At 42.1% G+C, this 25,837-nt stretch overlaps 1 protein-coding gene and 1 long non-coding RNA gene across 2 annotated transcripts in view; one reads left to right on the forward strand and one right to left on the reverse strand.

Annotated features, from left to right (window-relative positions):
- Positions 1-25,837, forward strand: part of SYN2 (synapsin II) — a 174,719-nt gene that overhangs the window by 126,245 nt on the left and 22,637 nt on the right. The window contains exons 7-10 of the mRNA XM_062620632.1: positions 1,618-1,760; positions 6,986-7,060; positions 11,250-11,352; positions 22,232-22,381. Coding sequence (XP_062476616.1) covers positions 1,618-1,760; positions 6,986-7,060; positions 11,250-11,352; positions 22,232-22,381 — 471 coding nt within the window. The remainder of the gene's footprint in view (positions 1-1,617; positions 1,761-6,985; positions 7,061-11,249; positions 11,353-22,231; positions 22,382-25,837) is intronic.
- Positions 12,832-25,837, reverse strand: part of LOC134164728 (uncharacterized) — a 66,223-nt gene continuing 53,217 nt past the window's right edge. Inside the window, exons 4-6 of the long non-coding RNA XR_009965225.1 lie at positions 20,737-20,811; positions 15,391-15,531; positions 12,832-13,301 (exon numbers count right to left, since the gene is read on the reverse strand). This is a non-coding gene — a long non-coding RNA (uncharacterized LOC134164728). The remainder of the gene's footprint in view (positions 13,302-15,390; positions 15,532-20,736; positions 20,812-25,837) is intronic.

Below are 25,837 nucleotides of genomic sequence, written 5' to 3' on the forward strand. Positions count from 1 at the left end.
AAAGCTCCATGAACATAACATTTGCCACTAGGAATACAAATAGAAAACTGATTAAGCTGTATTTTACTCAGTAATTATGCAGTTGTACTGTATGCTATGTTCTTTTGCCTCTGATTGTTTTGATTTATTTCACCTTTAGTAAGTCAGTGGAAATCCATCAGAATTAAGAGCAGAATTAACCAGTGATTCCTTAAACTGCAGGTTCTGTGGGTTGCATATGTGAAGTATTAGAATGTTCGTATTGTACTTCCAATATTCACCTCTCATTTATAGAAAAGGGAAATAATGCACAGAAATGTTCAGCACATCAAATGTCTAGAAATAGATATTTTTAGCTATAAAAGATTTTGAATCCTGAAAGGTTAAATGCTGGTCTTTTGTAGTACAATGCTTACTTCAGAGTCCAAACAGAGGTTGTCCTCCTGACAGGCATTACAAGGAGTAGAGGTTCCATTGGTTGTAATTAGACTTACACATGCTATGAAGTTTTCAGAAACCAGGTTGAAACCAGCCATTGTGTCTGGTTTTGTGGCTCTCAACTGGCAAATTACTCTGTATTGTTCTCCAGCTGAGAGTTGAGAGCAAATACTTAAGCCTGATGACTTCTTTTAGCTTCACCAGACTCCATTTAATATCCATCTGTCAGCTGGGGCACACTGGCCTGCAGGTTCCCTTTTAAGTACCAGGTGACAGTGGAAGCAAACAAGATGCTGGGCCTGCAAAGACCTCCAAACTCTCCTAATATTAGATAACATGAGAAATACTAATCCCTGCCTCCTTTCCTCACCCATGTGAACTGTACTTGGAGTCAGCATGTTGGACATCCAGTTTTCCTCTCCCATTTTCTACTAGCCCTAAGGCTTCTCTTCTCCTCATTTCAGCCTGCTTCCTTTAAGTCAACTGGAGAGATGTGCCTTCCCTGTCCAGAAGTGATGCCTCTGTCCTCTACAGTCTCCTCCTCCCTCGCCCCCTAAATCAGTATTCCCCTCAATTTTTCCACCTCCCCCTTGTGTCAGGATGTTGATGGATTTCATACCATTCACCACAGTGTTCCACAACCGGGAAATCCTACTTCTAAAAGCCTGACTCCTTGCAGAGAAGTGAGAAAAATGGGAAAAAACTGGTCCTACTGCCTCGAGCCAACCCTCAGTGCTCCGTGTGAATGTTCGCTCCTCAGGACCCTTCATCTCCTCCCTCCTGGGAGAGAGGTGATGTGACAGTCATGGTGGGCTCTGTTACATCAGCAATTTAGAGAGTGAACAAGGGTTGTGTATCAGTCACTGTGGCAGATCAGCACACCTTGAAAACCCCTGAAGCCTCCAGCTCTCACATTAACGACTGCCGCTTAACAAAACTGAAAAGCAACATAAAATTCCACTGTCTACAGATTGCTTCCTACAGACGATGGGTAATACTTTGTGTAAAAAATAGGTACTTTAGTGCAGGAATGTTACCGAATCTACAAATCAGATCGAATAGCCAATACTTTTTAATAAACTGATGCTGTCAAAAGCCATACTTCTCATGAATGCCATTTGCAACTGAATTCTACATTTTATTCCTAATTGCTCTTTTTTCTTTTGTATATGTTGTTTACTTGTGGTATGATGGCTGCAGATCAAGGTAGAAAACCACTACGATTTTCAGGACATAGCCAGCGTGGTAGCACTTACTCAGACCTACGCCACTACTGAACCCTTCATAGACTCCAAATATGACATCAGGATCCAAAAGATAGGCAGTAACTACAAAGCATACATGTGAGCCAATACCTTATGTTCTTTCATCCTTTTGTTTCAAATGTGATAAGCACCAATAAGATTAAGCCTGTTGGATGAGTCTCTGAGCTGGTGTGCCTCTCTGGACAGACAGTGTTTTAGACTTCCAGATTTATCCAGATTTACCCAGATTATTGAGTTGGTTGTGGCTGGGAGGAGGAGAATAAGACGCCAGGTGAGCCTGCCAGAGGGGTTTTCCTGCTAACCTTGGCTTATTTTTTCATTTACTGAAAGGAGCATTTGGAAGGGGATTTGTTTTTGTAGAGGGCTTGGTAAATCAGATTCCTTTGTATCTTTTCAACAACTTAGGGTCAAATTTTCTCTAAGGACATAGGTGGCATTCATTTGCACAAACGTGAATCATAGCGCTCTAATGCAACAAAGTACTCTCCTTTTAACATAACACATGTAGGAAGAGTTCTAATCTCACAGTGACCTTCACATATATGGATGAAAATCTCTTCTAACTTTAGAATCCAGGTGTTTTTTTAAGGATCCTACTATACAACAGTCTACAAGGGTGTTTCAGTTGCACAGATAACATTAAACTACAGGAGCAAAGTAGGTTATCATATAGTAGCTGAGCTATGGTAACTGTATTTATACACATTTTCAGTCTGTTTCAATTATCAAGCAATGTAATCTGACATACACTCATTTCATTCTTGTCTTATAGACCAGTTAGATCATCTCATATCTTCTCTCCCTCATGCTTACACTTCTGAGGCACAAAAAATACAACAAAACATGGATAAAAATACACACATGCATTGACATATGCACACCACACATGCAAAGATATTTCTCTAACTCCTGTAACATTGGAGGGATCAGAGATTCTTTGTATGTTGATGTTCATAAGGTACAGTCAAGTTCTTTCTCAATAGAAACAACTGAACTCCAATCAAACCCATAAACCGTAAGAGAAGCAGAAGTTGGAGCTGTGTTAAAGAAAATGGGTAAAATGTTTTATAATGTGAAGGACAGGGTTAGCATTAAGTGTCAATGATTCAGGAACAGCCAACAGGCTCTGTGAGAAAGTAAAACCTGCACAGGGTTGGGAGAAGGGGCAAAATACTTCACCTTAGGTTGATATTGGAAGGCCACATACTCTTACCTCTCCCCTAAGACATGACGGTCACAAGATCCAAACTGCATGAATCACTGCTGGCCTCTCCGGGCATATGACTTTAAGGGGTATTGGAATAAGAACACGAAAGATAAGGCCTTTCAGGAGCAACTCTCCAGTTCATCTGCCTCTCACTGTGCACCTGAGGCGCCCTATCAAAGCACAACACAGTGCTGCTGGAAATACCCTTCCTGTAGGTCAGGTCCCTCCAGCAGTATGGACACTCAATCCTTCTGCTTTATTCTGAACCCAGAATTACCTACATTTTGCAAAAGAAGCGTGTTGGAAATCTGCGTTGTCCACAGTGACAAGGCATAAGACTCAAAAAGCTTGTGAGGATCGAGGGGTTTCTGGAATCCTCTGTTGGTGACTTTCAGTGTTCTGACAGAAACGCTGACTCAAGCTCCCTACGGGATTGTAGGTGTGTTGGGTGCACCCCACCTCTCCCTATAGGCAATACAGCCTCTAGCCCCTGGCTTCTCCAGGGAAGTTAGTCCCAATTCTGCTTGTTTGGCTTACATTGGTGCTCCAGACTGTTAACTTTTGGTGGCTTTAGCCCCATGTCCGGAGAGATCCAACCTACGTTTTTGAACAGCACCATACTGTTACACCCCAAGGTCACCCCTCTCCTCTCTGTCCAAACCATTGCTTGATCCAGTCCCACCTCTTTTCCAGACCACTCTGTGGCTTTTAATCCTTTCCTTCTGCCTAACCTTTTTCATTGCTGTGGGTTCTCCCTTGCCCCTTTTATTCTACTCTGTGCTATTCAGCATCCGCTCCTTCCAGTCAGCAGTCAGCCTCCTTCTGCTGTCTCAGACCTTTTCGTACTGCTTCTGCCCCTCCAAGGCTAGGCCAGCACTTTCCTCTCTCGTTGGAGCTTTGACAGGCAGATTTCTCATGCTGTGCTACCCCTCCTCTGTTGTTTATAATAAACAGAGTTGATTTGCCTGTCTTACAGCTCCCGAGTGGCAGAGTCTTAGGGCTAAGGCCCAGCTCTCAATGGTTATGACACACCACCAGATACCAGCACTCAGACGCAATGTTAGTAACTTGATGGTTCATTCCCTACGGTACAAATTGGACCCTGCGTTTCATAGGAGGGAGCCCTCTGTTTTTTTCTTTGACTGGAAATTTAAATGCTGTTCAGTATCTGGAGTAATTCTGGAAGAGTCAGCCAATGGTAAATGTATCATTTTCAAACACAAATGTTTCTTCACAGAAGAAGCAGTTGGCCTAAGGGACAGCAAAAATAAGCTAAAAAGACAGCCTGCTCCTCCTACCTTTTATTTATTTTTAAGTTTCTACTCAGAAACTATGGGTTCATCCAAATGCTAAAAGCCTAGCAGGCTTTGGTCTCCAGATTCTTTCATACACTTAAATCACACCCCAAAATGCAGTACCAGTCCAGTGCTACAAAGCATCATGAAGAGGAGATTTACCAAATGTCTACAAAATTCTTCATATGCGCACACATACATTATGTCAGTAGAATATCATTTTACAGCTGGTTCTCATTTTGTTCTGTGACACAGGAACAGAGTACTTAAGAGAGCCACCACAAAAAATACCAGTGAAACATTTGGGTTTGTAGTTTAAAGAGAGTTATTAAGAGCTTCAGTTTTATAATGCTGTGGGAAATTGTGGTATAAGTGGATCCATGACTCACAAAACACTGGTGCTTATCATCTGTCAGTAGAGATTATAGCCCGAATGCAGCATTGAATCCCTCTAAATACCACAGCTCCTCAAAGCGCTGTGTGACGCATATTTAACTGCACTTGGTACCATTACAGCATTCATCTGACTTCAAGGAAATAGAGTTAAAAGGGTCACACACAATGAAGAAAAACAGCAATACAAAACCACTGCATCCAGATCTTCTCTCCAAAAGCAGTACTGTAAATCCATAACTTACTGGACTTTGGTCCGAAGGTCAGTAAAACGAAAGGAGAGCAGATCTACCCAAAGAGCAGCAGAGCTATAGAATCACACCCTAAGCAGGCTGCCTACACAGGAGTTGCAGGCAGATGTTTCTATGCATTTTTCTGATGACAAGCCCCTGTCCCAGCAGTTTGTATTTTAAATGGTACTAAAGAAGGCAAGGTGTTGGAGAAGGGGAAGCACAAGTTACTAGGAATTGTTTATACTAATCATAATTCCTTTTCCCCCAGTTTTAAAACAGTTCATTCTTCTTTGCAAAGACCTAATCGAGTGAAAACAGGTTAAATGTGAAGCACTCAAAAGCGTTAGGGTTTGTTTGGTATATTATTCAGTGTTTAGTAAAAAAGGAGAAAATGACAGTGTGAAAGACCCTTAGCAATTATTAGAACAGAAGTGAAAGAAGGAGGGGAATCTTTGTGTTTCAGTAGAGGAAACCATCTATGAGTTACAGAAATGATACCTAAGGTTTCAGGTGCCAGCTGATCTGGTTGAGTGCTTTTTGTATCACTTAACCATGGTCTAATGGAACCCCTGTTGTTCCCTGGAGTTCTTTGTCCAGCCCACAAGCTGCTGAGATTGCACCAGTCAGGTCTGTGTCCATAGTGTTCCTCTCAGGCCTCACCTGGTACCTGCAGCATCCTTGAAGTCAGCCAAGCAGCCGGTCAGGAGACTGCTTCAGCTTCAACAGGGACCTTTCAAATCATTGACTGAAAGCATGGCTTAAAGCAAACCACGTTTTCTTCTCTAGACAGTAGTGCTGAGACTGCCTCAGTGCAGGTGAAGATATTGAACTAGATACTTGTTAAAAGGCTTCAGGGCAATTTAACAATTTCTTTTTATCTCTGATTTGGTCACATCTTGCTTCCTAAAAGACACTTTAAATAGTGTATTGCCTTCGAGAAGTCTACAGCAGATCTGAATTGTGATTTGTGAGAAGTATTATCTCTCTGGTGCAGAGTATGTGTGCAGAGTAGTCATGAACTTACGATTTTTCACTTGTAAGTAGACACATTTAGGATCATAGAATCATAGACTGGTTTGGGTTGGAAAGGACCTTAAGATCATATAGCTCCAACCCCCTGCCATGGGCAGGGACACCAGACACTAAACCACGTCCCCCAAGACTCCATCCATCCTGGCCTTGAACACTGCCAGGGAGGGGTATATATAAATATAACCTTAGATAATTAAACAGAAATCACTAAATAGCCGTATTACTGAGCAAACTTACACACAGCACTCAACATGCATGTTCCCCCTTCTCCCACACCGACAGAGAACACAGCATAGACAAGTTGGGGTTTCCCCACAGCTGCTACTGACCCTCATCATTAGGTTAATAGAGAAATGGAGAGAAAACTACAGCTGCTGCCTAATATACTTTTAATACATTACAGATGTTCCTATTATTTTACTAACTGGAAACACCTCATAATTTGTATCCTTCGCCTATTCCCAGTACGACATTTAGGTTTCAGAGAACAGTAATTTCCTCAGCCCTGGTAGCAGTGCTTGATCTGGGAAGAAATACCCTCTATATGATTTTTTTTCTTAGGGATTAAATGGAAGGTGGTGCACTCAAGCACTGACATAAACCATTTGGGTTATAGTCGTAAACTAGCAAAGAGTGAAAGCTGTAGAATAAAGCAAAATCCAGCTCTAAAAGTGCTCTGAGATGACTTCAGTGGTGTTAAAAATGCAGCTGTCTTGATTTTCCAGTAGTGGGACCTAGCCCTGCAGGGGTATGGAGTTGAAATGAGAAGCTGGAGCTTCAGTTTGCTGACATTTGCAGTACCAGTTTGTTACAAACCAGTCTACCCTTTATAACCAGTAACAGCTTCTTGCTAAGTCTTTCACTTCATCACAGGAGCTTTTCTAGAAAGGAAGGTCTGAAGTTGAGTGAGGAACAGCAGTTCTCAATACTGTCCTACTGCAGAATGTGCCTACGGCAGAGCGGGTGTTACTGACACTGTGATGCCTATTAGAAGTCTTCACATTTTAGATGTTCTGTCACAAGCTGCCAGGGGTGAAAAAGGTGTAAATACTGCTGCAGTGTTCATGGGATGATCAGAGGGATTTAAGAGAGAGTGAAAATACAAAGCCACTGGATGTCTTTGTAATATTTTCCCCCTTTCAGGAGAACTTCCATATCCGGAAACTGGAAGACAAACACGGGCTCTGCAATGCTGGAACAAATTGCTATGTCAGATAAGTAAGTCGAGTCTCATGTACAAGGTAATTAAAATAAAACAACCCCAAACTAATGGGGTTTTATTCGCAATGAGGTTTTTACCATTGCACTGTTGCTGTGCAGTGCACAGATATGCATGTGTCTTGTTCTGTGTGGAAACATGAACATGAGCCACGAGTTCCAAATGACTTGACTCAGTGTTCACTACCCAAACTAGGTACTAGCCTTAGTATAGTACTAGGTGCTGCACCCTTGGGTTCCTACATCCACATCTGCACCTAGAAAACCACTGCAATTCCCTTCAGAAAATTCCATTTGTTGGATTCAACCTGTCAGCCATTTCCTCTGGTTCATTTGCCCTTTTCCCCATGTCTTACCCCATGCTACAGTGTTTGAAGCTGTTTTCCTTCTACATCATCTGTTCTAACCAAGCGCCCTGGTCTTAACTTTGCCCGTTTAAATCATATTTCTCTTCTCTTTTTTTTCAGTCCTGCTACATTGCTTATTTTTCATTTATGGACTTTTCCACTGACCTGCACTGTGAGGCTTTACCCAGATGCTGGGATATACCGAAGCTCGTTTTCCTCATGTCATCATTCCAGCTCTGCTTCGGTTTACTGTGCTTTTCTTGTTCTCCCATCCCTATGCTAGATACTTTGCAGTCCAGTCAGAAACATTCTCCTTGCAGTACCATTTGGAAGCTCAGGTCTCCCATTGATAGACCTCCTCTCACTTACCGCTCATTTGCTCCAAGGTCACCACAACATACAGCCTTTGCTCCCTCCATAAGAAATCTGGGGGGCTTTTTGGTGGCTTTGGGTTTTCTTTTGTTCAGCTTCTCCAAGGCTGCTATCACTGGAAGCTGAAAAAAGCCCGTACAATAGCAGTGTAATCTGTAAGGTGTTTCCATGTTCAACAGTAGGCTGTTGCTGTTGGGGGGGGAGGAATTGGTTGTTTTGTGGGTTGGTTTTGTTTTAAAGCCTGAAACCTACAAGTCAGTGCCTCTTATGAGCTGAGGGCGACACAGGAACTGAACCATTGCCTGCCCTGGAAAGGTGAAAACAAATAAGATGGGAATTACAGCTCCTTGCTGTCCAACCCCTGTCTAGACTGTGTCCTCACTGATCTCTCCTCTGGGGATGGAGTGGAGCCACATTAGTTTCTCTTTCTCATTTCCCTCACCTTCCTTTAGAAAGTGAGGTTATGTCTTTGCAGAGAGGGAGAAGAAAGTGCTTCAGTGTGTGTGATTACAGTGCATTCCTCTGTACAAACACAGGCACTTTAGTCTTGCCATAAGGAAAACTAAACAATACCAAGTGAGGGTAATGAGGATGAAACACTCACCTTGCCCAGCTGCCTCGCTGTAAAAGCTCTCTGTGCTTCGCTTCTGCTTCTGTTTTTGAATGTAAGACAAGTAGAGCATAATAGGTATTTTCCCATTAAAAAAATGCTAGCCAACAATCCAGAACTTCTTTTATGCTGATGCAGAAAAAAGCATGGAAAAGGTGGACGTTGTCTCTTAACAAAGAGGGGTATGTATCACATAGCTCCGCTTCTTGTCTGATTACCCACTGAAGCGCACAACACAGAGCAAGGAAGAGGAGGGCAAACTGAAGTTTTCTGAAGAGTGGAGGTAGCTTAACCTGCACCTCAGAAGCCACCCAATGTGATGCACATGCATTTCCTGCACAGAGCATGTCATGAATTAGGAAGAAGTGCTTTGAAAACACTGCCCCAGTTGACATTGTTGGCTGAATACAAATCTTAGTCTAGACATTTAGAAAAGAAGGAAGAATGTGGCACAGTGAGGGACCATGGCAAGGTGGAGAAGCCTGTTTCAGTGATGCACACTGTTACTGGCCCCTCCATTTCAGAGAGGCACTGCTCCCCAGGCAGGATGAGAAGAGACCCATGTGACTGTGCCCACCTCCTCTGGCACACCAGATCTGTCACGTCAGACACCCAAGGAGCAGTAGTTCATGATCTGCCAGTTCCAAGGCTGCTGCACACTGTATCTGCTCTGGAAAAGAAAAACCGTGACCTCTTGTCAAACCTACTGGGCAAGCCTTGGGTTTAAAACAGTACAAGCTGCTCCATCCAAGACCTCTCTTTCCAAATGTAGCTGTGTTTTTCCAGCTCTGTGTTTGCTGGCAGAAGACAATTAAAAACCCTTTCATAGATCTCATTCATGTTTCAGTGTTTTAAAGAAAATGTCTTCATTGGTTTTCATACGAAGCCCAGATATTTACTCTTAAAGACAAGTTTTGGTGCCTTCAGGACTTCCTAAGCTACTTCTGAGATACACATTGGTATTTTACAGCAAAGCAAAAGTTACTTACAAGCAAGTGCACCACGCAAGCAGCCTGGGCAGTCAGTGCATCTTCAGATGTTGAAATTGTCAGGCATCCAAAGCAACCTCTCACTTTGGACAAAAAACATGTTTCTCACAGGAAAAAACTTATTTTCCTTGCTAACATATTACCATCAGGATCTTTTCAAACACTTGTATGGATGTCTTTGTATTCTGCTTAAAATAAACCTTTTCCACTGGAACAGATTTGATATCAGAAAAGAGCGAATGTGACCTAATAAGTTTACTTGGAAAGGATGCTATTACTGAAGATATTTATTTATGAATAAGACTCCCAGCCCAGTATCGAGTTCCCTTTGATCCTCCAGTGAAGTCAAATGCTATGTTTATTACAGCAGGGTTTTTTTGCAATGGAAAATACTGTGATGTGGCAAATCCATCATCGTGGCTCAAAGGCTGGCTCAGGAGAGGGTCTCTGAGAGGAAATAGCTCTCATTTATACTCAAATGCTGGCCAATGAAAGAGGAAAAAGTTGATGATAAATGGCTGCTTTAAAACTTGGGGGTTTAAGCAGATGTCCCTCATTTGGTGGAGCTGTGCTGTCTGCCTCCCTAACCTTTCAGGATCATCTCATCACTTCCCAGTGCCCATGCACAGCTAGGACATTAGCTAATCAAAGCTCTCAATGCTGTTTTGTGTCGTGTGAGTCAGTCCTTGCCCCTAAGCAAACACGCACAGCTTACATCACCTCAGCATGCTCTCAGCAAAGCATTATGGCTCCCTGTTCGGTCCCAGCAGTTAGGTGCTTGATCACAGGAATTGCCTCACTCTTTCTCTAGTAAGTCCCACTTCATTCCCTTGTTAGTCAGATAATCTCTCTATTCATAGGGAAAGAAAAATAACCCCTGGTACTCCATGTAGACAGGGTAAACTGGCCTTTCCTCAGTCTGTATTTCTCACCACGAGGTTTGAAAATGAGTGGAGGAGTTCTGTTCAGTGCTGTACGAAACACTGCCCATTTTTAGGAGTTGTAAAGAACTAAGAGGAATTCTACCCTGCAGCTGAATTTTGCTGGGGTTGTCTGTAACCCCACACGAAGGATGTTGCCCTTGCCTGTGTGCCTGTGTGCTGCGTAACTTACATGGTGGTGTATGTCTGTTCCTCTTGCATCATCTGTAGGGTGGGTTTGCTTTTTATTCTGTCTGGTTCATGATGTGCATCTAAAGCTGTTGTCACTACTTTGGAATACAGTTGGGTCCACAAATTAACATGGAGACTCTCATTCTGGTTTTGCTGATGAAAGTATAAAACCCATCTATAATGAAGCACACCCCCAAGCATAGTAGGGAAGAGGATTATCACACCTGAATGTGTGCACAGATGCAGGTGTTTGAATTGCACAGGAAAATAAAAGCCCAGTTCCTGACTTTCTAAAGCCCCTTGGCACGCTGAAGCCACAAAATCTGGTCAGATGATGAACCCTCCTTCTGTGAAGTACAGCCACAGCTAGCAAGCTGTACCTGCATGAGGGCACTGGAGGGGCAGGGTGGGCTATAGCTAAGTGCTGTTTGTGTTTCAAACAGCATGTATTATCTTCAAGTTACTCACTGTTTAGAGCAGACGCATGTTTGGACCAGTATGAACTGGGATAGAATCCAGCATCACACTGGGTCAGGATACAGAGCCACAGCTTTTCTGGATATTACTGGGGGAAAGCCGAGTGACCAGGCCAGGATGTCTCAGCCACTGTTCTGGGAAATACAAAATCAGTAAAACTGACAATCAAGTGATAGTTGTGCATTTAGGGCAAATGGTCTGTAAAATGCATCCCTGGGTGAGCCTGGGGGCAGACGGGAGCCTGATGAGATACTCACAGAGCAACTTGTCTTTACGAAACAGGTACAAGCTGTGGGTTGACACCTGTTCTGAAATATTTGGTGGTTTGGACATCTGTGCTGTTAAAGCTGTGCATGGAAAGGATGGAAAAGATTATATTTTTGAGGTAAGCAATCCTCTCTTTTCAATATATGCTTTTATATATTACAACCCCCCCCCAAGTAAAGAACGTTCCTGATAGATAGGCAGTGGCTTGTTTGTGTTTCAGGAAGGGCTGTGTATTTTGGAGCAACGTTTGCATCATCATACAAAGCCACATGTCCGAGGTAGTGGCAGCACTTGCTGGAAAATGTAACCATATGGCTGGTAATGTCTTTTAGTGTTTGAGGAAATGTACACAAACTGCAAAACAAAACCAAATGTGGATGTCATATTTTCCCAGCCCTTACGATCCCTTTCCTGAGCAGGCTTAGCAGTTTTTCCTGGAAGGTTTATAGATAGCACTATCCCAAGGGAACCCCAACAAAATTATACCTTTACATGGAGAGGGAAATTAAGGATGAAGTGGAAACAACTTTACTTTTTTCTAATCTAAGTTTTACCATTAAGATCTGACTCCTTCTGAATCAGAAGTTTCTGCTGTGGGTAGTTTTGTGAAGTTTTTCATTTACCTGGAGTTTATTATGGCTAAAGATAACTTTGGCCATAAACAACCTATCATGGGCCTATCACACAATTCAGGATTTCTTCAGCATCTTTCATGTTCTTACAGTTTTATTCAGGAGGTAGGCAAGGGTCCTCAGAACCTCCCCACTCCAAAAGAGGTTGATTTTTGCTAAAGAGAGTGTTTGCTAAAGAGAGTAAATAAGAGTATTTTTTCTAAGCCATGAGAGTAACCTGGAGATGATGGGTTAACCCTTTCTCGTTCTTTGTGTCCGTTTCTAACAGAAGAGCTGTGTAGAAGTGACACTCTTTGTTTTGTCACAGTGTCAAACAGCTCATTTCCTTCTCTTCTGGTTTCACAAATGTATTTATCACTGTTGCAATTGCTGATAATTCCTGTATCAATCAATGCCACTTCAAAGCACTGAGCAGGCTGCAGCATTAAACCGTCAGCAAAACGGGCAGCACTAATCCCTACCTCCTGAGACACTGAGGAAGAGTTCAAGAAACCCCATTTCCTTGGCCAGATCAGAGCTCACTGTGCCTTACTGATTGTCAGAACTCACCATAGCATAGAATTTAGGATTCCATACAGAGCCTCCTCTGTTGCTTCTCCACATAGGAGCAGTCTTTCCCTTGCACCGCACCCCAAGATTCCTGTAATGCTTGACCCAGTGAAACCTGGATGAGATGCGAGTGACCGCTCTGACTTCTGGTGATACAATATAGAGGAGGTTCCTGAACACAAGACTTGTCCTGTGTGCTGCTTCACAGCTTGGGGGCAGCCCTGTGTGCAGCTCAGGCATACCTGCAGACTGGGAAGGTACTGACTGCTGCTCACAAGTAAGCTCCTCTCTGGCAGCTGGGCTTTGGCAGCCTCCCTTGTGCCATTTAAAGCTTTGTGAGATCTGCAGTTCCCATGGCCCTTAAACGTCTGCAAGGATGGATCTCAGCGTTTTCTGCATGCACCCATCTGTACCTATGAGATAGTTCATGCTGATTTGGCTGGCCTTAGTCCAATAAATATCAACCCCACTACTTAAACTATAAAATAAATGTAGATGACTTTGAGACATAAGATCTTAGTTGTCTTACCTCATACGATAGTAGTTCAAAACTGAAAGATTGCATGCAGGAAGATACAAAACTAGAGTAGGATTGCAGGGTTTTGAGAATGAAATAGCCAGTGCAAACTGACCATGAGACCACCTCACTGCCTGCTTCAGAATAAATCCCCAGTTTTCCATGCGAGAGACTGTCATGTATTTAAAGACCAGAATCCTAAGGACTGCAGGAGACGTGACGAACTGGGTTTGTGGGGCATTTTAAGTAGAGTACATAATAGATGTTGCAACTAAAAGAGTGGATGGAGAGTGATAATTCTTGCTGTTCTGTAGAATCAGATGAGTTGTTTGGAAGATGGTAATGCACACCAGCAAGAGCATTTAGAATCTGTACAAGACACTGAAATGTAGAACTGTTTGCACAGTTCACATCCAACACAACATCTACAGAATTTATGATCATTTGCTACTAAAATGCCATCTTACATCAACAGTTATTACAGTATAATTTTAGCAGTTATTGCACTATAATTCCATCGTACAACAAAGAGTACAAGACTGTCTGCACCAGTGGAAGGGAAAAATACTGCCTTTTGTCTACTCTCAGCATGGGAAAATAAATGTGTTATTAAAGCCAGCACGTATGTGCTGCATTGAAAGAGCCAGCGGTTGAGCAGGACAGTCAGTCCATAAATACTGGGTTTACCTAGTTCTGCAGGGAACACCCACACTTCCTAATGTATGGAGCGGTGTATACAGACATGTTCTTCCTGGTATTTTAGTTAACATTCAACCCACGTAACACCCATTAGGAAAGCAGGTCTAAATGTCATCCAGCTTCAGAGTGAATGTGAATTAGGGTAGAATTCTACTAAAGGATCCTTCATTTATTCCTATATGAACAGAAGTTAACTTCAGAGGGATTTTCTGTAATACGGTTGGGAAAGCAGCATTTTACAGACTAGCTGCTTGGTACATAGCACATGTTTTGACAAAGGTGTTTGACAAGAGCTTTAGGACATGCATAATCCAAGCCAGTAGTTTTAAGATATCTACAGTGTTTAAATATTACATGTAACAACTGACATGCTCAAAAACCCATTCTTAACTAATGTTAGAAAACATAACATGTAAGTGACTTCTTAGATTACTGTTTCTGGAAAGTTACTAATTAATTTCATATTGTTCCTTTTCTAACCTATACCAATAATTTGATTGGTTTAGTATTGCAGCCATTCAGTTGATTTGTAATGGTCATTTTGTCATTCTTTGGTTTCACATTCTGCTTTCTTTTATTTCCCAAATCATGGAGCAACAAATTGTGTCAGTGGCTGATATTAGAGAATCAGCACAACACTGTGCCTCATCAGTCTGATGTTGTAGCTGTACTTGTTAAAAAACACCACTAGAAAGTGATTCTTTATCAGTGCTCTAGTGTGCTATGCTCACATTGCAGGTAAGAATGCATTGGTTCTTAATGTTGGGTCCAGGCATCTTGCTCCACTTCTTCAATAAGGTCACCATGGTTTTTTCTAGTTTCTGTAATAGTTTCTATTGTATCTATATTTGGTTGAAAGGAGGAGATCTTTTCAATAACTTGCTCTTCTTTTAAAGCCTCATTGCCATTCACATTCTGCAGTGTGCTTGCTGTGTAAGTAGAGTAATGGCTGTTCAGGAATAATATGGAAGGCTTGAACCACAGTGAAGGAAAACCTTAATACACTGCAGTATAGTTGTAGACACTTGATTTCTGCTTACATAAACCTTGTTATGAAATAAATATGCAAATCTTCCTTATTGTTAGGTTCTTGTAGACGTCTCCCTCATGGGATGAGGCCAAGTAGGTTTCAATGTAATAGAAAACCAAGAAATTGCAGTGTAAGTATAGCTTCTCACATTTTATAGCTTTGGGTCCATTTTATAGATTTGGGTCAGTTTCCAGTGCTGCTTTGTGTATCACTATCTTCATGTTTCTGCAGCCATCTAGAGACTTGTGGACATTTGAACAAGCTTCTTTTGAGCAACATTTCAAGCCAAATACTACTCCTATTTCCCAAACTTTATAAGAAGGATACATTTTTAGTGTACCTTTCATCTTCCCACACTGCTGTAAGTGTAGGGGGATTTTGACGGATGTCCACTTCTTGAAGTGCAGGTGGGAGATAGATACTTTATGCATCCCCAGAAAAAAACAACAGACTAATATGAAGACAGGAAGGGCAAAATATTGAGGTCATAATATTATTCAAGCCCAATACAACCTGTGTTTTTCTGTGCAGCTGCAAGCTTTCTGCAGTTTTCTTAGATGGGGACTGTAAGAGGTAACTGATTTTTAAAAGAGCATGGTTTCCTAGAGGCTGTTCCCTGGAAGACATCACCTTCTCTAGAAGAGAAGTGGTTCTTGTCTTGTACTGTTGTACTCCAAAGAACTATCTCCAAACCCCTACTAGGGAGCGGTAAGCTAATTAAAGAATCACCTTGAAGGAAGGGTTGTCAGGTTGATCAGGAGGAAGACCAAGTTACTACACTGTGCAACAGCCTCAGCTGTTCATTAGGGTCTGTTCTTTTCACCTCAGTTGGAATACTCAGCTGCCCAGCATCACGGGGCCAGAGACAAGCTGTAGAAACAGAAATTTCATTAACACAACATTGCAACATACAACTTTTTAACTGTGTCACCAATTCTTGCTAGTAAGATGTTAAATTAAGGTCCATTGGACTTCTTAAATAGACTTTTAATCTTTAAATTAACACCTCTGTAGTTTTAATACCAGAAGAAACAGATAACTTGCACATTGTTCATGTTCCTGACTCCACTGATTATCTTTCATGATTCGTTCTTGGAAAACCAGAGCTCTGGGAAGCTAAACAAAAGCTCTTATCGTGATGCTTGAATGCAGTAAAGGAGAATAAATGTAACAGAACCTTTGAACTGGCCTCACAGGCAGTCTCCCAAGTTTTGCTCAGAACTGAATGGGTGGATGGCTGCTGCAGGTGTCTTATTTCTACTTGCTTAATTTTACCCTAAGCTGTATTAAAATTAGCTTCCAAGTGTTCTATAACCTAGAAAGATGGAAACCATTTGGGTTTCACGAAGAATGTTTCCAGCCATTGTAAACCAATGTAAGAAATGAAGAAACAGATTAATTTTTATATATTTTTTTTTAAGTCTTGGTGTGATAGATACTGTTTCTGAAGATGCTGCAGTCCGTCAGCCTCCTAGGACATGTACCACATCCACTGCGTAAGGGGCAGTGATCCCCACCAGTGCTACGGCACTGGTTCAGTGAGCACCAGCCTCTAATGCTGTACTTCTGACTGCCCCGAAGTTCCTGAGCTTGCTTATCCTTCTGTCTTCATAGCACGCATTTCCAAACTCCAGTACCAAAGACTGGACAAAGACATGAAGATATATTCTGCTAGAACCAGTTGGTAGTGCCCATCTAAGTGGTGTATCACAGGGTTTAGGCATACTCAGATTGGCAAGGATCTCTGGAGTTCACCTAGCCCGACTTTCCACCCAAAGCATGATGAACATCAACATTGCTCAGAAAGAAGAGAGGGAGGTGTTTCATTTCTTACCATGTCTGCCAATGTCATAGGTACCGGTCTCCTATAACAAACAGATCTTAAAACCTCTCTTGAAACATAGCTGCATCTCTAAATCTGGGATTTGGCAGGTAAATGTGTGCAGAAGCAGCAAATAAGCATGGACATTGTTCTTTGCACATGTACGTGGCTTTCCATCCATTAAAGAATATCCTCTATTCAGGTTAGTAAGGGAACTAAATCCAGCTAAAATAGCTGATAAAGTCAGAAGTCTCTCCTTTTCTGTTCTGATATTAGAAATTTTGAACATTTAGGAGTCTAAAATTACTCTTTTGGTGATACAAAGCTACAGTTAAGACCACATCTATCAGCTAAGATTCCTATTTCCAAACCAAGGAACATTCCTACATTTCCTAATAGGACTTAATATAGCCTAATTATTCCTAATAGGACTTAATAAGAAAAAATTCAGCTTTTTCAGTGAACTCTTCTGGGCCTTTTCTTTCTGTTTTGAGAGGAACAGATTGAATCCCCTGACATTTTCCAGACACCCTTCCAGAAATAATGACATCAGCTGTTCTTTTACGCAGAAAAGTCAATTATGTGACGTAGTTAATGAAGGGGGCAAATGTGCTTTGCTAGGACACGAGTTTCCATTCGAACGGACCAGTAACTCTTGGCCTGCATGAACAACATTAGTATTCTGGGCTCCTCCAAGGAACAGTTACTCGCCATTTTTTTTCCCCATAATAGTTATGATTTCTGTATCCTTTGTCAAAACACCTGACAAATACCTTTTTATGTTTTAAATTAGCAACAACTACACTTCTTATACGTGACCATCTTAATGTTGTCTTTGATACCCAATGAACCATACTCTATTAATAAGGGGGTGAATACAGGTAAAATTCATTGTGATGTTCAACTGTTATTTTACAGATGAAACCAATCTGTTTTACACATTCCCTTCAAAGTCCTGGCATTTTTCTCAGAGATATCTATATATTTTACACAGTTTTTCAATCTACTGCTTTTGCAACATACAAATTCAGCTTCATGCAGGGACTTTGAAATCATTTCTTTGGTTTGTTTTCATTACAGATTAAACCAAGAGCATATAAATGTGTCTATAGGCACTGGATCTTTCATCTAGGAATGCTTGATTCACTTTCCCAGCTGTCCTTACTTTTAGTGCAGATGTTGTTCACCCACTACAGGAGGGACTGTAACACTTTCCTACCAGTCACCACGGAATTGCTGCTGTACTCTCCCCTCCCAACTGCTCAGGTGTGGTTACATTTCCAATTACAAACCATTCCTGCATCTCCTATCGAGGCCTCAGGGAAAGCCCCGGGATTACTTCATCTCCAGTCACTCCCTTACTTCTCAGAAGTCACAGCATCTTTTCTTACATCCCATCCAGTCTTCAATGACCACCTCAAACTATTAGTTTCTTGTAATGTCAGTTACTTTCCCCATACTTAGAGCTCTTAAATTAAAATCTGTATCAGCCTCTGCCTGTACAGTTTAAATGTTCACCACAGCTGGAGACATCCAGGTCCCAGAAAAAGCAGCACAGGGAAGTAACACGTGTAACACAGCAACACAGCCTGTTTGCTTCTCTTAGTCACAGACCAAAGCATGGACCTTAAAAATTCCCCTGATTTGCAGTGAAACTCATTCCTCCTTGCTCTGCACTTACCAGTCATTATCATATCTTCTGTATTTCATTTTTCTTTTCCATATGGAACCCATGTATCACTATTCTCTCAGACTCCTTGGGCACTGTGACTTGCAAGCCCTCTGTCTGCCCAATGTGATCCTCTCGTACTGCAGCATCCTGACAAACCCTTTTTCTTCCACTGCATGACAAGAGTTCCTTACCTTTCTTTACCCTTCCTTCAGCTGCCCCAACTCTGTCTTTCCCAGCACCGTTTAGGCTGGGTCTTCATAAAGGTCTAAGCAAGGGATCATTCTGAATACTTACAGTATCAAACATACTGTGTAAGAGAACTGTGTCTGGGCAATGGCAGAGTAGTTTCTCCTTCAAACATGATGATCTCTTTGCAGTTACTGGTATCTTATAATTACCCTGGCTCCTTTAGTAATCCCATCCCATTGCCTTTCGTATTCATCAGAGTTAAACAGCATCTCTCATTCTTGCAGCCCAAATTTCAAGTATTTGCCTTAGCCACAGTAGCAGCAGAGGGCACTCATTAAAGGGCCCTATCACTGAAAGGTGTTCTGTTTTGTCACAGTGTTGTGTTGAACTGAACATGTAGTTTCTGTTAGTACTGCTGATATATATAATCAGTCTCATAGTTTCATGCAAATATGTGTTAAGTGCATCTCAAAATACAGTTTTTGGGTGGTAAGAGGAATTAATTCCATAGGATTGGTTACCGAAGTGTGTTATCAATGAAAGATAGAAGCGCTGTGAATTAAGTGAGCGTCATTAGAGTGCCCCATGGTTTTACTGGCATCTGCAAAAGTAACGTATTTGATTTTATGAATTACAGATGTCTTTTTTCTATGACACCTTCCTAGTGGAAACTGCAGGATTTTGAAGAGCTGAACGAGGTGCTGAGAGAAATATAAAACCTGCCTGCTTTAAAATGGTATTTTAAAACTAGGACAGACTGTAAATAGACTGTTTGTAAACAGGATGCTCTGTGCATGTTTAAACTTTGTCAAGTCCTCTGAAGTGGGGGAGCTGGCAGTTTGACACTCCTGTTAGTCACTCACAGCTTTTAAAAACGGGTGGTGTTACCCAAAGTATGTTTTAATTCTTACATAAAACATTAGTGGTCGCTGCTAACTGTCATTACCTGTTTTACCAGGAAGGAAATTGGACTGCATTCTCTTAAAGACAAAAAGACAACAAAACCCTCCCAATGTGGAACAGTCACCTTGTTAGCATCTTTGCCAAGGAATAGCAGGTTCAGGTCTCTCCGAGAGTCCCAGCAGCAGTAGCAGGAGGGGAGGCTGAGCCCATGCAGTGCTGGGTGTGAACTGGTGCTCTGCTTCCTCCCAGCACTCCCAGTGGTAAGAGCCCCTCCAGCTCCAGCAACCCATGACTTCCACTCCACCAGGCTGTCTCCCAGGTCCGGTCAGGTATTGAACTGACCAACAATGTCCTGCAGTGGAACCGCTTTTAAGCCTTCCTGATCTTTTACTCATCTATTTGTGACATTTCACTTTGGGAGCAGCAGTGATCTTGATGACCTGGTGCCTTCCTTTCTCTTTATACACATTGGCTCCTATCCTCTACTCAGTAAAACACCAAAACACACCATAACTTCCTGTCATTCCAGACATGGCACCTGACTCAGCACTTGTTCACTGTTAGGTTCCGTGTACCTTTGGCCAACAGTATTTGTTCAAGTCTGGCAGTCAGGGGATTTCAACAACATCAAAACCTGGCCAAGTGACAGAAGGTCATCAAGGGAACATGGCTGTGGTTTTTAATGCCATGAGCATTTGAATCCGCCTCAGGGTGTGAAAAGGGCAGCTATGCTTGAAAATACTGTCTTCAAGAAACAGAGCATCTCCTCTACTGAAGCGGACATGAAGTTCTGAGCTCTCAAAGCTGCTTCTTTTTATCCCTAGCCATAGAACTGTGCTTCCCCCACATGTTCTGCTGAACACAGCAGTGCCTCCTAAAGAAAGTTTATATATAAACTTGGAGTCATAGAAGTATTTAAACCTAGCAATCTGGTCAGAACCCCGTCCTGCAGACCTTAATCCTGTCTAATCCTTTGGCAGGACCTTGCTTGAGGCAATTTGTTTCACAGGCATTCCAAATAATGATTTTAATGTAAGTGGAAGGTGAGCAAAGTGAGGTTTTCTTCACACAATTGTGAAGCACAGAACTGTTGCTTCTGTGGTTGGGTAAGGGGTGGGAAGGTTAATATAGTGAGAGGGGGAAAAACTCCTCTCTGAAAATCATATGTTTTGTACTGGACAACCAAACATCCGATGCCCGTCACACTGCCATCAACGCATTCTAACAGTCAGTCATTAATAACACCCTGAAATCGGGTCTTGCCACACGATTTCAACATCTTCCCTTCAACTACACAAGCTGGGGAGCTAACACAAATAGCCAAGGCACCAGCCTACAGCAGAATGCCCAACTGAGGAGCTGAGGGTCACCCTCTCTAGCCAAAATAGCCCTGCCAGTTCCCAAAGCAGGGCTCTATTTCCGGTCCTTTTGCTAGGGATTGGATGGGAGTGAGAGAAGTTTAAAGTTTTCACTGGCCATTAGTACTTACATGTAAGTAGCTTGAGGCTGCAAGAGTCCTCCAGCACTTTTTTGACTCTGTTGGACCTTTTCAGGTCCCATTTACCTGCAATAAAGAAGGAACTTCCGAAGCCAAAGAGATAGGGATTGTGCATTTTGCAAGTACCGAAACACCTTCGTAAAACTCACTGGTCCTTGTGCAGCTGGGCAGAAGGCAGGAGGATCCCTTGCTATTGATTCTTGCCTTCTTCACCCACCGCCTTCTCTCTTACCAGCACAGCTGATGGGTGTCTGCTGCAGAATTTGCTACACTGGGGAGAAACCTTGGGTGAGGTTTGGCAGGTAGGCAGCTTTCCACAGCCTGAAAGATGGGCACAACCCAGTTCGTACAAAGACTCCTACTGGGTCAGATACAAGCACATCCATGCAGTGTGTTACTGCTAATGTAGTCCAACTGCTGTATGCCTGGCAGCTCCTTCTTAATTATTAATACTATCATTTTTATTGTCACTTGTGATCCATAGCTATGAGAAACACCAGCATGCAGGGCTGCAGGTGCCTTGCCTTAATAGCCTTGACACGTACTGCAGAGGGATTGCGGCTTCGCAAGAGTGAATTAACTCCTCTTATTGTTGAAACAAAAATGGCCAGTGCCATTGTGAATAATAGCTGTGGTGGTTATGCTTTTATTTCCCCTGAAACAAACACAGATGCTCCCCAGGCAGGTGCACTGCAGAAGCAACAAGTGTTCTGTAGAAATAACAAATGCTTATAGCCCACTGAAGGGACTGAATTCAGGATGAGTTTTACTTATCTGAACAGCTGAATTAAATACTTGCTGAACACCAGTAGCCTGCACATTTAGAATGGAAATTTGCCCGTTTTTCTTTGCCTCTCTGATATCCTGCTTTCTTTGTAGAAATACCTCTTTTTTTGCATCAGCTGCACTGCAGCCACATTGCTTTTCAGGATGGCATATCAATAATAACAAGGTCTTATGTCAATTTTTATCCTTATCAGTACGGATCCAGTCTTCCCTAGCAGAAATCCAACACTAGCTGGGAAGATGAAGTTTTAGTTTGCATTTTCACGTTCTAATCAGCTGATGAACATGGTATGAGCCACAGAAATACCTAAGAGAGAAGATTTCCAGAGCTGTCACTTGGAGCACACGCAATTCCTTCAGTTGTTCAGCAGAGCACGGAATAGCCCAAGAAATCTCATGTTCCTTACCTGCTCTGTGCTTCCCACAGAGCGTGTATGCCCACGTGTCATCCTGAACCTGTCTGTTGCCTAGAGATTGGGAAGGGATGACACTGTAATGTTGCTGTTCTCCTGCTCTGCTGACCCACATCCTGCGCTCGGGCTTTTGCTTTTCTGATGTAACATACAGCATTCCTACAGACCTGTTTGACTTGTGTTAAAAACAGCTGTGCAAATAGGTGACCTGACACCTATTGAAGGACATGTGGGATAAGTTTACTGTGGTGCCTTCCCAATAGCTGACGTATGACCTTATTTTGCAGGTCATGGACTGTGCAATGCCTCTGATCGGTGAGCACCAGACTGAAGACCGGCAACATATAACTGAACTAGTCGTAAGCAAAATGAACCAAATGTTGTCCAAAACTCCTATACCATCTCCTCAGAGACCCACTGCCACGCAGCAGCCCCAGGTAGGAAACTTTTGATTGTAAAATAGGGCATCTTATTCCATAATTTTAAGCTCAAAGTTCTCCTCAAAGAATTTGGCTGGAAAACTGTGCAGACATACCTTCAACTACAAGGATTAAAGAACTTCTCGACATGTTTTATAGGTTTGTCGTATTAAATGAGATCATCTCCAGATATAATCAAGAATTGGAAGTGTTGGTGTGTTTTTACCAGTAAAATGATAACTGGATTCAGTGAATTGCCAGGCTTTGTACTGTTTCGTTCCAGTTACATCTGTAATGGAAATAATAAGAAGCACTGTCATAGACAATCTCTGCCCCGACGATGTCAGAAAGAATACTAAGGCAATAGTTACTGTTCTTGTAAGAAATGAATTACATGATAAACTTTTGTGTGCTGCAATTCACAGAAATACCTTACAGACCTAGGAACTTCCTGAAATATGTTTAGCATACTGGAAAACTAGTGTCTAAGGTTGAAAAGAGATGGATTTCACTTGTTTTATCTTACATGGCCTGATAGTTAAAGTGTGGGGATGCAGAATTCTGCCCTAGCCTTGCTACCAGCTGGCTTTCAGACTTTGGAAATCATCTTTGTGTTTCCATTTCCATGCTTGGGAAATGTGAAGTTTATTTTATTGGTCCTTTAAATAACTTCTGAGAGTGTGGTATTTTTGTAAAAGGCTCTAAAAAGTGAAAGTTTTGCCTCGGAATTGGAGAGACAGGATTTGATGGGTGGACTATTAGATGGTTACGGAACTGGCCAGATGACTTTGTCCAGTTAGAGTCAATGGCTCAGTGTTCAAATGGAAACCAGGAACAAGCAGTGTCCCTCAAGGGTCAGTAGTGAGACCAGTCCTGTTTAACATCTTCATTAATGACATACGTAGCGGCATTGAGTGCACCCTCAGCAAGTCTGCAGAGGACACCAAGCTGAGTGATGCGGTTGACATGCTGGAGGAAAGGGCTGCTGTCCATTCTGCCCCTCTGCTGCGCTCTGGGGAGACCCCCCCTGCAGTCCTGGTCCAGCTCTGGGGCAGCAGCACAAGAGGGACGTGGAGCTGCTGGAGCGAGGCCAGAGGAGGCCACGGAGCTGCTGCGAGGGCTGGAGCAGCTCTGCTCTGGAGGCAGGCTGAGAGAGCTGGGCTGGGGCAGCCTGGAGAAGAGAAGGGTCCGAGGTCAGACTAGATGATTTAGTCTGTTAGATCTAGTCTAGACCTAAAGTTCTGTTCTAACCAAAGCATTCTGCCATTCTATGATTCTTTGAAAAGTGCTATATAAATGCTAAGTAGCATCTTTTATATTTTCATAGCTGGGCAGCAGGTCTGATCAAAGAGCAGCATTATCAGCTACTTCTAATATACTGAAGGGACAAACCATGACAATGCATTCTGAGAAGAAACTATTAAGGACTGTATTGCTCCTCTGTACCAGTGCAGCTCCATGGTAATCAGTTAAGGAACAGAAGGAGCCAAACTGTAATACAGGAATTACCAAGCCTAAATCAAGAATCTTTTTTTACTCCCAGTAGGCTCCACAGCAGGTAAACAATTTGAAACCAATTTTGTGGCATACCTCAGACAGACTAGTTCTTGAGGCAGAATGACTAATTTGTTCTTCAAATATATCATCAGGCTTTAAGTTATAAAAATACACCATCCCACATAAAAAAGTGGTGTGGCTTCTATTTATATTACAGCCACTTGAAACTAAGCACAAAATTGTTTCAGCCACCGAACCACATACAATGGAGAAGTTTCCATCCAACATGACTCAAGTCCATTGTAAAGGGCACTGAAAAAGAAAGTCTAGAGGGGAAAAAAATAAATCACCTTATACCAAATTACAGTTTCTTTTGGGGCTAGTAAATGAGCTGTATATTAAAATGAAGCAAAGAGTCAAATTTAGAGTTGCCTAGAGCATACAAGTTAACATAAATCTGAATTTAAAACAGTAATAGACATTATTGTAACATTCGTCGGTTCATTTGGAAGTCATTTGGAGAGCTTGATAGTTCACATTCTGAGGATAAAAATACAATCCCTTGAGGATGTCTGATTCCTGGATTTTAAAGGTGGCAAGGGAGCAGGGATGTTTGTGACTACTGGTGCTATCAAAAGCAGTGTTGTGTGTAAATGAAGGCTTTACTAGTTGCCAAAGAAAAAAACTGCCTATGTAAGTCCAGGATGAAAATAAGACATAAAGACATCTTAAGCAAGTTCTGAATTCCTCAGTCATTGCTGTCACTCATCATGTCCATGAAAAGGGCTTTTCACTCTTAAAGAAAAAAGTTGGGGATGACCCCAAATTATTTTCCCCCGGCTTCTGAGTGTCTATTGGATTGCTAGTTTAGGTTTCTGAAGAAATCAGCCTTTGCTAATGGCAAAAGGATGTTATTCAACACTAATCCTCTTTTCCTTATCCTATCCTTAAGTTCTGGATTGCAGTTGATCAAAGATATCCCAGGATATCCCTTTGGAATACATGCAGTATTTAGTAGTTGTCCTCTCAGTTAACCAGACTGTGCTTCCTTAAATTTTTCCCTGTTCTATTATCTACCAGTTTACAACAGACAAAGGGGATCCGAGTTTCTGCAGAAGATAAGTTTGCAAATACCCATCAATCTTCCTAGCTTTAAATGACAACTATGAAACAGATCTGTAGTCTTTAAATCAGGTATCTTCCCATGTGCACTTAATTTTCAGCTGGGTTGTTTTCCCAAGAACAAGACCAGCCTGTTAAAACAAGCTGTGCTTTTCATCTTTGAACAGCCTTTTCCTTTTCTAATCTGAGAAATCAGTTCTTTTGCTTGGGAAATACAGTCCATTCATCTGTGGGGCAGGGGGATACTGCATATTTCTACAGGTCACATAAAATGCAAAGCCAGTAATTTATCCCAAATCAACTATGTGCATATGTACGTGTGGTCTTAGAAACCAAAGTAATATAAATATCAAAGAGTAATCTGTGTGTTTTGCTACTTCTGCTTTTAAAGGAACAGTTTACAGTCAATAGTACAGCTGTAGGTGTGCCATGGCTTGAATTCCCTTATTATCTGTGTGGAGTTTAAAAATCATTCATCATCTCCACACTGCTGTGGCACTGGGTGCACCCTGTCTAAGAGAATGCTTCAGTTTATGACTGCCCACAGTGGGCAGCACTATTCCAATTAACTATCCATCAGAAAACAAATCAGTGATTAGGAAAATAAGGCTTTGTTTAGAGCAAGGAAGCCAAATCTTGATGGAAATGATTGGCCTTGCAATGTGTTCTGAAGGCCAGCAAAGTTCTCTCTGTCAGAGTTCCAGAGGGAGCAAATGCCAAAGGCAGGGACCTCGGACAACAGGCTTGCTTATGTTGAAACCTTGGAAGTGCAGATCCTGTGATTCTTAAACCCATTAGATCTATGATCTGTGCTATCAGATACATTGAGGTTATTTAAATAGGTATTTTGAACAT

The sequence above is a fragment of the Pezoporus occidentalis genome, unplaced genomic scaffold (genome assembly GCF_034315485.1).
Source record: "Pezoporus occidentalis ecotype Australia unplaced genomic scaffold, CSIRO_AGI_Poc_V1 ctg106, whole genome shotgun sequence".
In the NCBI taxonomy this organism is placed as follows: domain Eukaryota; kingdom Metazoa; phylum Chordata; class Aves; order Psittaciformes; family Psittacidae; genus Pezoporus; species Pezoporus occidentalis.